Source organism: Centrocercus urophasianus, unplaced genomic scaffold, assembly GCF_019232065.1.
Source record: "Centrocercus urophasianus isolate 14NV4802_14NV808 unplaced genomic scaffold, USGS_Curo_1.0 seq_10, whole genome shotgun sequence".
Lineage (NCBI taxonomy): Eukaryota > Metazoa > Chordata > Aves > Galliformes > Phasianidae > Centrocercus > Centrocercus urophasianus.
In genome coordinates, this window is record NW_024884142.1 from 100,170,914 (window position 1) to 100,183,772 (window position 12,859).

A 12,859-nucleotide genomic window follows, 5' to 3' on the forward strand; every position below is an offset into this window, starting at 1 on the left:
GTTTTTGCAGCCGTCTCCTCTCCGCGATGCCGCGACGCAGCCGCATGACCCAGCGCTGGGCTGGGAGTCCCAAGGGAGCAGGGAGGATGCGTGCTGCCAGCTTCTGTCTTATGGAAAAAAAGCAAAGAAATCCAACCCTTTATTTTCACCTTTCTCCGGGCTGAGCCCAGCGCCAACACAGATGTGCAAAGCGGAGCCAATTAGAGCGGCATCGGCAGCGCCGGTGCACGGCTGGGGAGGTGGCATTTTGCTGCCTGCCATGTCCTGCCCCCCTTCGGGAGCTGACATAGCATCACCTTCAAACATTTTCTCCCTAATTAAACCGATGCCTTTGTCAAAAAGTTTCCATTCGGTGTGTGATGTCAGGAATCACACCGAGAGAAAGCGTGGTTTAATTAGCGGCAGCCCACGCGGCCGGGCAGCGAAGGCTCCCCCGTGCACTCCCGACAACATTAAAATATGAGCCCATCAAAACACCGGTCAGGAGAAACTCCCACCCTATTCCTTCAGTGCTGGTGGGATTTGTGTGTCCTTGGGCTGAAGCTGCTAAGAAATTTTGGCTCAGGACAGTGCTGCTGGGGAAAGCAGAGGAGCGTGAGCTAGGCGGCTTTCATGCTGGCACTGGGACTCTCAGGAGGCCAGCAGTAGAAGGAAATTGGTTTTGTCACACCATACAGATGCAGCCAGTCCCACCACATCCGTGCAGATCCAGGACCTGTTGGGAAAGTGCTGGGGAAGATTGGGAAATCCTGCCCAGTGGCCAGGGCTCCAGGATGCCCATCCGTGGCAAAGTCAGAGTGCCCAGGGCTCAAGCATCCTAGAACCCATCAGAAATGTCAGAAAACCCACTGGAAACAGTGACCTTTGTTGCAATATGAAAATCAGATGCAAAGCTTGGTGGGTATTTTTAGCTGTTTTAGGCTGAACAGGTGTTTGAAAGGTCAGATGCGAGTCATTGGAAAAAAATATAGTGAGGGTATGGCAGGATGGCTGTGCCGCTCCCCTGGTGTTCGATGGCCCTAAACGCTTTCATCCTCATTTCTGGGGCATGGAGCTTGGGCCTCGCTTTGTATTTGTTCTATGGCACCCAAGGATGCTCAGCGCTGTACCTCCCACCTGCATGCACTGTCTTTGGAATGAGACTTTTGGCTTTATCGGCTAATATATTTAAAAAAAAGAAGAAAATTCATCCCAGGTAGAAATCCAGCACAAACCCAGCCATAATGAAACTGACTCTCAGAGTTCCTTATTAACACAGAGCAGCTTGATGCTGTAGTGTGAGGGTGCAGGCAGGAGGAGCCCCACATCTGCCCATCAATAGGGTGGCGTTGGGTTGTTGTTTTCCACATCACCACCTCCCACGAGGTTTAGAAGAGCTCCCTTCCACGTAGCATGGCCCACTGTTATCCTTGGGGCTGTCATTGGATTTCAGTTGTCCCACATCAACAAGAGGAGGTATGCTGTGAGTAGGTTCAGCTGAAAGAGGTTAAGAGCAGATCCACATGTGGCCATGAGCCATGCACGTGGCTTTTCACATGATCAAACTGTTGGGTGTTTGTTTTTGTTTTGCTTTGTTTTGGTTTTTTTCATTTTCAAGGAATAAAGGAAGTTTGTCATCATTCAAACAAACAGAAAATGGATGGTGGTTTTAATTTGTCACTAAAGCAAGATTTTGAGACCACAGGAAGAAAGAGCCAGTCTTTTGGAGAGGGACCAGACGACACGTCCTTGGTGGACTGGGAAATGGTCAACCTGGGCTATGGCCAGCTGGGACTGTTCGTGTCCAACCCAGGCCATGGCCACCATGGCAAGCCAGGATGGGGCCAATATGGGCTGAGACTGCCATGGGCCTGGCCATAGCCTACTGAGATGTGGCCACAGCCTTCCTGGGCCAGGCTGGTGGCCATGGGCAGAAACCAGCTGGGACTCTCATCACTGTGGGATGCCACCAGGGAGCATTTCCCTTCCCTGCTGTCTCACCGAGGTCGTGGAGTTCAGGCTGAGCTCCTTCCAAAATGAGTCACAGCAAAGAAAAGAGGGAGAACCATCAGCAAACAACCTGCCTGCACAGGTCACTCAGGCTTGGCCCTGTCTCCAGCTCATGGCCAAAGGCCCTGTTAGTTAGCTTGCAAAACTCATAGGATTTTCCCCAGAATGAGAGACAAGATGTTGATCCCAGAGGGGTCAGGGCTGTCCCCAAAATCCTCCCCTAACATCCCAGTCCCACCATACTCCTGAATGGGACCAAAAATCCCCAGGCTGATGGTATGGCCTTGGCTGGGCAATACGGGCATTGTTGAGTTAAAGCAGCCCCTAAAATAGCACCTGAAACCTATAAACTTCCCTTTCAAGAACTTCTGTAATTTGAAACAAGCACAAGAAAAGAAAAACAATCCAGAAATTTTGTTGTTTGTCAAAGTCGGGGTGGGCTTCTGGTTTTCTTTAATATATTTCAGCAGGAGCCTCTCACAGGGCAGGGGTTCCTGGGCACATTTCTCTCTGATTTGTTTCTTCCCCACTTTCTTCCTTCCTTTCAGCTGTCAGCATCACAGTTCTGAGCCAAAGCATCCCAGCAGTGTGCACTGAGCAGCAGGGAACTGTGGTGGTTAAAGACAGCCGCCCAAGAGCCCAGTGGGATTGTGAGGAGAGGTTGGAGATCTTTTTTATTATTATTATTTCTTGTTGTCCTTCTGTCATGATCTTTTTATAAAGTGAAATGCACTTACAGGTTTTTGGAGAGTTGAAAAGAGGAGGAAGATGAAGGGGAACAGCAATATCTTGGAGACGATGGGTTGGCGGTTGGAGTGGATCGTGGTAGTGGTCTCTCCAACCTTATTATTCTATGATATTCAAAAGTAAGTCCTCCTCGACTCTGAGCAGCTTAAAAACAAAACAAAACAAGGCACAAACAAACAGGGAAGTGCAGCTGCCTCTGCAGAAACAAGCCCTGCTCTCGCCTCACCACCATGACTCACGGCCGGGGCTAAATTCCCAGCAAGGGGAGGTGTGATAATCGTGAACGAGTGGCTTGGGCTCTGCCTCAGGGAGCAAACAGCAAAGAGGTGTGCGTAGACACATATCTGTGTGCTTGGCTTCTTGTTTCTGCCATCCCCTGCTGCTGGTCTCCATGAGCCCCACCATCACCTCGTGGCTGCTCCTTTTGTGCGGAGAGCCCCACACGAGCGAGCGCAGCAAAATAATTGTTCCAAACCACAGCTGATGCTATCAGTTATCTGCCAGCTATTATCTGTGGTGAAATAAAGGCAAAGTGAGCAATCGCTCGGGTAGATGGCTCAGGGCAAGGAGCCATCCCGTCCCCTTGTGCTCTTACACCATCACCAAGTCCAAAGGGGATGCGGCCACCAAACATTGGGGAGGGCTTAGAAGTGAGGATAGAAAAGGGAGGGAGGGCCAAGGCAAGGGAAAGCAGGGAGGTGGTGTCAATGAGCAGATTGTGAGGATGAACTCAAAATAAATAAAAACCCTTGCAGAATTCTAGTAGCTTAAAGGAGCCTAAACAACCCAGGAAAAGAAGAAAAAAGAATTAAAAAAAGCAAGCCCTGTAAAACCCTACTGAATTAAACACAAGAACAGATCACTGCCTTGCTCTTCTTGCAGGCACCTAAAATCACCAACAAACTCCTGGCAGAAGGTCGATCCAGAAGCCCTCAAAGAAAGCACCACTCGTGACAAGTAGTCAAATAGTTGAAGGTTTTATTCATATAAAACTCATATTAAGAACATAAAAGATTGCATCTTAAAAAAAAAAAAAAAAAAAAAAAAAAAAGATCTGCAATTATTTACAGCAGTATTGCACAAGTAAAGTGGCAATTACCCTGTCCAAAATTCATCAGTGCAAAACACAAGTAAGCCAGGGAAATTGCAATAAAAATGCTACATATGCTGGGTCCTATGAAAACGAGTTAGTGATTAACTGGGACATCAGTGTGCACTCCGGTTGTACCTGATGCTAAAGCTGGTCCTGGATCTTGGCTGAGACAGAAGAGAATGTGGTTTTAAAGAGGAGAGGACCAAAATCGTGGTGGAGAAGCCAAACTTCCCCTGAATTTCACTAATGCTGTCATCTCGGAGGTGCTTAAATCCCTATGGGTGTGCAGGACTTAGGCACTTCAAAGCAATCATCTCTGCACCGCGTTGGCTGCGCTGGATCCAGCGGGCAGCGCTGGGAGGTCCATCACTCATATGGGAGGCCCATCCACACCACAGACCTGGGGCAGGAGGAGAGAGGGGCAGGCAGAACCTCGACAGGAATTTAAATAAGCAGGAAATAAATAGCCATCGTTTCTACAAGTTACAGCATGATGGAACAGTAGAGTGCATTGATTACACAGGGGCAGGGGAAAAAAAAAAAAATAAAGGGAGGGGGAGGATCTACAGTATTTACCAAGTTTAACTCTAAAAAAGTTTAGGGAAAAAAAAAAAAACAGGATTTTTTTTTTTTTTTTTTTTGATTACTTATAAGCTGTACAAAACTTACATGAGAGAATGGAAAGAGAATACATTGCACGCAGATATTTGGCTCAGATGATGAAAATAATACGGTGCCCTATTCTAATAAATAGTCAGGTATTTACAGTGACCAACTGGGAGGCGTAACGCGTGGCGTGGGACCATCCAGCACAACGGGGGTTCTCTGCAACCACTGAACTTCATGGAATCGTTTTGGCAGAACAGAGAGCACTGGTGACGTGGGCTCAGAACGACCCAAATCCATCGGTGAGCACTGCTAAGCTGATTTAAAACCATCATTCTTCTTCTTCCAGACATTAAAAACAATAAAACCACCAAAATTAAACAATTCTCACAACCCTACAGGGACGAAGCCTGGTTTTCTTTTTTGGAGCTACGTTTTCCTCTGTCTGCATTCTGGCTGGGAAAGCTGGATGTGGAGCAGCCCAAGCCAGACGGTGCCAATCCCTTGTGTTCTTCCCCTTCTTTTTTTCTGCCCAGCATAGAGCCAGGAGGACAGGGCAAAGTGCTGGGTGCTGGCCACCCTTCTTTGGTGTGCTCCATGGTACGCAGGACCAGAAAAGCTAAAATTGCTCCATTCTCCTTCTAACGAGTGCAATCAGGGGCAGGCAGCCCCACGCCAACGGGTCATCGCCTCCCAGCTGGTGCAAAGAGGTCAGACTGTACACAGCTCTTCTAACACAGGAACACTGATCTCCACACAGCGGCACGCAGGACAGTTTCTCCTGACGTGCATATTGCAATGCGGTAGGAAAAACCGCTACCACAGGGCCGGGTTTGCTGCTGCTGCTGCTGCTGCTTCTCCAGTGCTGGTGAAACCAGAACTAACTGCAGCATTTGGAAGGTGATTTTAGGACCATCCGCACCAGCTGGAGGAAAGGGGACAGTTTTGAAGGTGAGAGGAGTTACGTTTGTGCATAGAAACGCAGGCGGTCGAAGCAACGACGCGCCCCAAAAAGCACCGGCTGTGCAGAAGCCTCCCGTGCGAGATGAACCAGAGATGATGGCAGGGTCTCCGTTGGCTGGGACACCACACACCCATGTGGTGAGCTTCTAGAGCCACGTGGCAGGGTCTCCAGACGGGAGGAGAGAAAGGGCATCGTCCTGGGACTTCAAACACCTGCTGAGGTCTTCCCAGGTGGAAGGAGGAGATGTGCCACAAGGAGAAGACCTGCCCAAGGCTAGCAGGGTGCAGACCCCACGCTCTGTGATGAGTCGTTACCATCCGAACAGCGTGCACAAGCAAGTCTGCGTCCTTCAGCACTGCACGGCCCCTCCTTCAGCTGGATTCCATCACAGGAACCTTCAGGGTCTTCATCCCCTCGCTCCTCGCCTGCAGACTTCTCCCATAGCCCTGGTCCAGTCCAAACAGAGGATCCCAGAAAACATCCAGTGTGCCAAAAACCCTCTTGGGTTTAACAGCAACACGCTAACCATGCCTTTAGAACAGTTCCTGGAGTCGCACAGCAGGAACCTGTCACTGGGTGCAAAACTGCAATGGTTTGGGAACTGTTTTAACCTGCCTCCAAGGACATCTTATTGCTGAATTACTCAGTCACTGATATTATATATTATAATATTATACAATACGTAAGCATTTTCACACGTCTTATAGAAAGAATTTCTAAAAAGGCAACCTGGTGGATTGTTTTTTTTTGTTTGTTTGTTTGGTTGGTTGGTTGTGATATTTTGGACCCTGGGAATCTGACAGCTAAGTCTTGAAATTCAGAACTTAAAATAAAAGTTGGGAAGAAAAAAAAAAAAAAAAGAGTCAGCAGGAAATAGGAATATTTGCATGACGCAACCGAAGTTGGATTTGGGGTAGCATTAGGTATTTACACATAAAAGAAGTGCTGATTAAAATCTCTCCGCCCTTCTTCCATCCTCATCCTCTTTGGCAGGCAGGAGGAGGCGGCAGCGCAGCGGCCGGGGGGCGTCCAATGCTCCCTGCAACACCTGCAGCACAAATAAGGCAGCTCTGCAGATCAGCTGGATCTGGAGGGTCTTGGGACGCATCCAAGATGAGCCGACGGATTTCCAGAAACGATGACCGAACATCGTCACTGAGGACATTTCTCTGAGACAATTCAAAAAACAATAATTAAAAATGGAGAGAAACACAGTAAACACCACTCTCAGATAAAATCTAGCTTTGGAGCATCCCGGCAGGTCCACGTGGGAAATCCACCCTCCTCCGGCCACCGCACGCCCAGGCCAGGGGGGGCAGCTCGGAAGCTCCAAGCTCTGGCATTGGCTCTTCTCCACTGGATTTTGGAAGGAGCCATCGAGTCCCAGCAGCCCACACGGCCTGTGTCACTGCATCCTCCAGATGAGGCGGATGATGTAATGCAGGAGGCGCAGAATGACCACCTGGGGGTTTCCAGCGTGGTTATCCAAGAAACCCTAGGAGGGAAACAGGGGGCAGAAAGTAAGAAAGTGACTTGAATTCCCAGCTACCGTGAGTTGAACATCTCCTGCATGTGAGGAAGGAGAAGGTGGGCCTGGCACCTTCCGCACTGCAACTCTGAGCTTTCTCCCCACTGCTGCCACTACCAGGAAAGGTCTACGTTTACCTACTGAGCTTGCTTCAGGGGGTTCAGTACAGATGAGACAACAAAGTTCACCCCAAGGGGTGGCCAAAATGCACTGATGCTTGTTATTTGTCACTGCCAAGGAGATGCAGAGGGAGAAAACACAGAAACAAAATGAAGGCAACTCAGCTCAATGACATCAAGCGCTTCAGTCCTGGGGAAGCCACCGCTGGCATCCCAACCAGCACCAAACCAAGACTGTTGCAAGATGACCAGTTCCCTGTCCCCAGCCTCAGGGACTGGCATTGTCCTCCAGCACATTCATAAGCTGGGCTCAATTCAACTTCACTGAAGCCAACTCAAGATTTTTTCTGAGCAGAAGATGATCCAGCACAAATAGGGCAAATACCCCGACGCTTTCAAGTGAGGCTGAGCACACAGTTCTCAGCTCTTGCTAATACTGGAGACTGAGAGATTTCACAAACTGGAAATCATGCATTTTATGATTTTACCAAGAAGTAAACCCAGCCTCCCTTCATGCTGAGTTTCAATAAGAAGCTTTATAGTCCTCAGTGGGCCAAAGCTGCCTGCTCCCAGCCACATCTGCCATGAAGGCTTAGAGAGGACATCACCTGGGTGTGGGATGTGAGTAATGCTGCTTGAGACTGCAGCGTGGAAGCAAGCAGTAAGCCCTGCTAAGAGAAGCAGGGAGGTAATAATAATAATAATAATAATAATAATAATAATAATAATACAAAACCCAACTAGAAATGAAGACCTGCAGCAGGAAGAGCAATGGTAGCAGAGACGGGTTCCTGCTGATGGTGGTGGTCATGGCTTCAGCTCTAATGGCTCTGGGAGCAACCACTGCAGCTGAGCACTCCTCCTTTGAGCACAGGACCAGTATTTCACAGCAACATTCAAAGAGAGTTTACTTTTGGGGACCCTTTTCCCTCCCCCAAGCCCAACAGCAAAACAGAAGTGCCAGCACCACCACCTCTGGTTTCCCACGCTGTCAGAACACGGCGTGGTTCGGGCTGTATTGAGTGCAGCAGAACCATGTCTGTACATGCCCTGCAGGGAGAAATCACGCTGCTTACACCGATTTGCAAACTCCTGTTGCAGGCACAGGGCACACAGAGTGCACTGTCCCCAACAGAAGATGCTCAAACATCCCACAGCCAGGTGGAGAAGGGTGAGCAGCGCATTTTAGCTCACCATGCATCTGCTGTGCGTGGAGCTGGGCTTTGAGGCAGGAGAGCACACCGGCTGCTCCCGCTTGCTCAACCTCTTTGTCAAGGCGGATCGATGCTGAATTACCTAATTCTCTGTTGTTTTTGCCCCAGGGAGCTTTTAAGGGCAGACAGAACACAGCCAGGCTGCTTTTGGGGAACCCTCCTGGCATCCCAGCCAGGTTCTTGTCCCAGGGCCCCCAGCTGGGCACGCTGGGGCAGAGGAGCAGCGCCAACCCGTCCGACAGCCCTGACCTGTCTGGCAAGCACCGTTTTGGCACCGCTGAGTTCCCCATTTCCACCCGTGCTCAAAGGGCAAGCCCGAATGAACCTGCTGCGATTGGAGGGTGATGGCAGCACGGGCTGCCGGCAAAACTGCATGTTTACCCCTTCCCTGGTGCTGTGCTGGCAATCCAGCTCAGTAAGTGTGAGCTTCTTCAACAGCAAGCTGCTCACAGAAGGCAAAGGCAACTTTTCAGGGAGCGATAGCCAAGCACGCTGGGGACAATAAATCCACAGCAATTACTTAAATGCTCTGAAAGCCGCTTGGTTCTGGATACAACAGACAAGAGGAATTCATCAGACTAATTAAGCCTGCGGGAAGCGATACTACTTTGCCCTTGCATTCCCCAACGAGCCCTGCTACAGCCCTCACCCACGTGAGCAGCAGGGAGGGAAAATGAGCAAATCCACGAGGGAAGCTGCTGACTCCAGAGCAGGGGAAAAACATATGAACTCAAAAAGAATGAGCTGGTGAGAGAGCAGAGGCAGGAGTGGATGTGGGGCAGCACCAGGACAGGCACCCAATCTGGGGAGAGCTTCTGCCGTGCAGACTCTGGACACAGTGAGGAAGTGACTCACGAGCCAGGGGGATGAATAAAGATGTGGGCAGTCAGCACATCATCACACACGTCTCCTTCTCCTCTTCCCACAGGTGAGCAAAAGGAAGGGGGAGAAGGACTAGAAACCACATGTACAAACATGCAGCTGTGAACAATGGATGAGAGGCAAGTTATCAGCTAACGCTGCTCTTCTGATAACTGCTGTTACCTCATCTCTTTGATGACTTTTTTTTGTGCACATTCGTACCGCTCAGTTTTGTTGCGCCACTTCAAGGTGAGATTTTACAGCCTCTCAAACTTACAGCCTTACAGATCTAGTGGGCACAGTGGTGATAGATCAACAGTTGGACCGGACGATCCAAGCGGTCTCATCCAACCTTAGTAATTCTATGAAACACACAATTTTTGAAGGAGCTTTTGCTCAATTCTTCTAGGAGAAATAAGGTACCAGAGGAGGTTCATCCCTGTCGCTAGACTTTGATACTGGTGACCCTTCACAGCAGCAATCCCCTTAAAACAGCAGTGCTGGTTCCCAAGAGCTGCCAGCCACTCAGCACAGCTCCTTCCAATGCCACCCCAACAACACACAGAGCTCTGCTTGCCTTACATGGTTCCCTCCTTATCACCAGTTCAGCGCTAATGCAGAGACAGATGATGCTTTACTGGCTCTCAGTACCATGAATGAAGCCACGACACCCGAAAATCTCCGGTCCCAACTCGAAAGGTGGTGCTGAGTATTTTTCATGACGCGGCGGCAGCAGACGACAGCCACCCGCGCATCCTTTTCTACATTTGAGTGAACAAAACACTTGCCACAGAGCTAGTTTCCAGATATGATTAAGCTTTTCCCTTTTAGAGGCTGTGCGTAAAGAAATGGAAAGTAAAAATAAGAGAATTACCCTTCTTGGACAATAGGAGGCATTGAATTCATCCCCGATGCGCCGCAGCTCCTGTGCAATCCATATTTCTGGTTGTATTTCTTCTGCAAGTGAGTGAGATCGCCACCTGGAAGCTGCACAGAGCAAAAAACAGAGCGTTGGAAACAGGAACAACTCAGAAAGCAAATGCTCCATTAAACCTGGGAAGAATGCAACCGAGACTGGCCGTGCGATGTGCACGCTGCAGGCTTTGTACCAGTGTTGGCTCTGTGTTGGTGTTAGGCTTTGATTCGTTATTACATCAGCAGCTTCTTCCCTAGCAAAATCCTATTTTCCCCTTTTCTAAACATAATGATTTCTCACAGGGCAAAGCAGCAGCTCCTTTTCTAACCTTAAAAAAACCTCAGTACTGATAATTTGGTCTAATTCTCGCATTTCTTCCCCCAGCGGTGGAGGCATCCAACGAGACAAGGAGCATGGTTGTTTCTGCCATGCTAAGAAAACCACAATTGGACAAAGTGCACTCAGAGCAAACTTCGGGACTTTTCATCCCCACCATGGGGCTGGAAGGCTCTGCTCTTCAGTATTATGTTCCAGCACTTCAGCAGAAAATAAACCAGGCGCAAGAAAATGGCACTGGCTTATAAAAGGTGAAAAAAAAAAAGAGCTAAGATATCAGTTATGCTGAATATACAGCACCAGGGCCTTCAGTCTCCATTTTAAGCTCCTGAGCACATGATAAAACCACGGTACAAGCCGCCAAATATTGGAAGGGAAATGAGCAAGCCCCGGTGCAGCACCTGTGTCCCCTCCTGCCAAGGAAAGCTCAGATTTGAGCAAGAAACACAGCCTAAAAATTGAAAAAAAAAGTAATAAAAAATAGAAAACGACAAAAGAAAACACCACACACACACCCCCCTCAAAAACAAAACAAAAACCAGCACTCAAAACAAAACAGAGCATTTCACAAACTTGGCACCCAAGCTCAAAAGGACTCGCGAGGGAATACAAATAGCTTCCAATCTCTAAATACTCAAAGGATTAGTAGGGCAGTAAAAAAAAAAAATTTAAAAAAAAAAAAAATTAAATAAGGAGTCTGGCTCTGACCCGACTGGAAAATGCATTTCTGAGCCAAGCTGACACGGCTTGGCTCGGGGAGCTGTTTTGTTTTCACACTGTAGTAGCGCAGGAGCGGTGCCCGCCGCCTTCCCGGGACAGCCCCGTGTTATTGCTTCCCCCGGTCGCTGAATGAACTGCAGCACGAGAGCAGAGCCCACGCAGGAGCCCCACGGCACCAGGCGGGACGCGGCAGGGCACGGCCCCGCAGCACAGCCCGCCCGCCGGGACGCGTGGCTGAGAGTGAAATCGGGCTGAGGTTTTCAGAAAGGACTTTCTGCGGCGCTGCCGGATCGCAATATCAAAAGCGTCCAGTCATAATTGCAGAGAGGCAGGGGAACTCTCAGAGCGTGGCCACAGTCATAGCGGGAGCCGGCCCACGCCGGGTGGGCCACGGATGGGTGCTCTGCACACCTCTGGGCTGCGCCAACACCAGGACTGCGGCTGCCAGCGATGGGTAATTCAGGCTGCTGGGGATGGGCCACCAATTGAGGAGGTGGGGGGTGCCTCAGCCTCGGGGACACACGAGGTCTGAGCATCTCTGCTCGCTGCTGAGCAGTTGGACCAGGTGGCCACGATGGTCCCTTCCAATTCCAACAGCTCTACGGTTTTATGATTTCTTTCTTTTTTTTTTTTTTTTTTGTTCCTCCTCTAATTGTGCCAAAGTGAAGTCTGTAGCCTGAAGCCCAGGAGATGTCTGCCAAGTTTCCCTGCCCAATGTCACCCGTGGAGCAGGAGCTGCCACCTCCACCCACACCCACACCCAGCCATAAGAAGCAGCGCCGCGTGAGAATGATGCAAAACAACACCGCCGTGCCCACACTCACAGGTAGAAACCAAACCACCCTCCAGGCTTTGTTGTAACTCAAATCCCCTTCAACACAACCACAGGTCAGGCAGGCAAAAAGGAGCACCAGCCCGCACCGCACCAACACACGCCTCAACCACTTTAAGGCTTCCTCACTGCGCCCAGAGGATTTCCCCCTTTTCCATGCAGGGCTGGGACGAAACCACTCCTTTCCCCCTCTGTGCCTCACTGCAGCCCAGTGAGGATCGGAGGACGGCAGGGCCGTGCTGCTCGCACACATCCAGCCGCCTCCCCCTGCTCGCTGCCGGCCGACGGGAAGCGCACACCGCGCAGAGCACAGCAACGTCCCGCAGGCACGGCGAGAGCTGACCCGCACAAGCAAACAAACCCACGGCTCTGCTCCCACCGAGAGCCAAACATCCGCCGGAGATTCCTCGGGCAGCAGCAGACAGCTGGCTGCGGGGCTCGGGTGACATTCTTCGGGCACTCCCACGGCGGGCCGCCTCCAGGCACGGCACGGCTCCGCTCTCCGTGCCCGGGGCAGAGCGGCGGGCGCCGTCCGGGCGGTGCCACGCGAGCGGCTCGTTGTGAAACTCGCAGCGAGCCGTAAGGACGGCAGTAAGGTCAGAAAACCTTTCCTAAGGGCACGTTACAGTCAGCGCTGCAGCTGTAACCACAGACCTTCACCACGAGGGAAAAAAAAAAAAAAAAGCAAAGCAAAGCAAACGGCACCGCGCGGCCAGAGCGCCCGGCCGGCCGCCATCCCCGAGCGCTACCTGCCAGCCGCCGCCCCGCCCGGCACTCACCCATGGCGCTCAGGTAGTGGCTGACGGCCTGGCACGGCGGGCTGGGGGTCTGCGTGGCCTTATCGCAGCTCATGGGCGCGGGGCTGCGCTCGGCCTCGAAGGAGAAGTAGCCGCTGGAGGAGCGCGGCAGCAGCGGGGACCTCCGCACGAAGAAG

The 12,859-nt window shown here is 50.8% G+C and overlaps 1 protein-coding gene across 1 annotated transcript; it reads right to left on the reverse strand.

The window, feature by feature from the left end:
* Window positions 1-3,710: 3,710 nt before the first annotated feature.
* On the reverse strand, window positions 3,711-12,853 carry BCL2L11 (BCL2 like 11). Its single transcript, XM_042814724.1, has 3 exons — window positions 12,705-12,853; window positions 9,996-10,108; window positions 3,711-6,894 (listed from the first exon to the last, which is right to left on the reverse strand). The coding sequence occupies exons 1-3, from the start codon at window positions 12,775-12,777 to the stop codon at window positions 6,805-6,807; spliced, it is 276 nt and encodes a 91-aa protein (XP_042670658.1). The 5' UTR covers window positions 12,778-12,853; the 3' UTR covers window positions 3,711-6,804.
* Window positions 12,854-12,859: the final 6 nt, after the last annotated feature.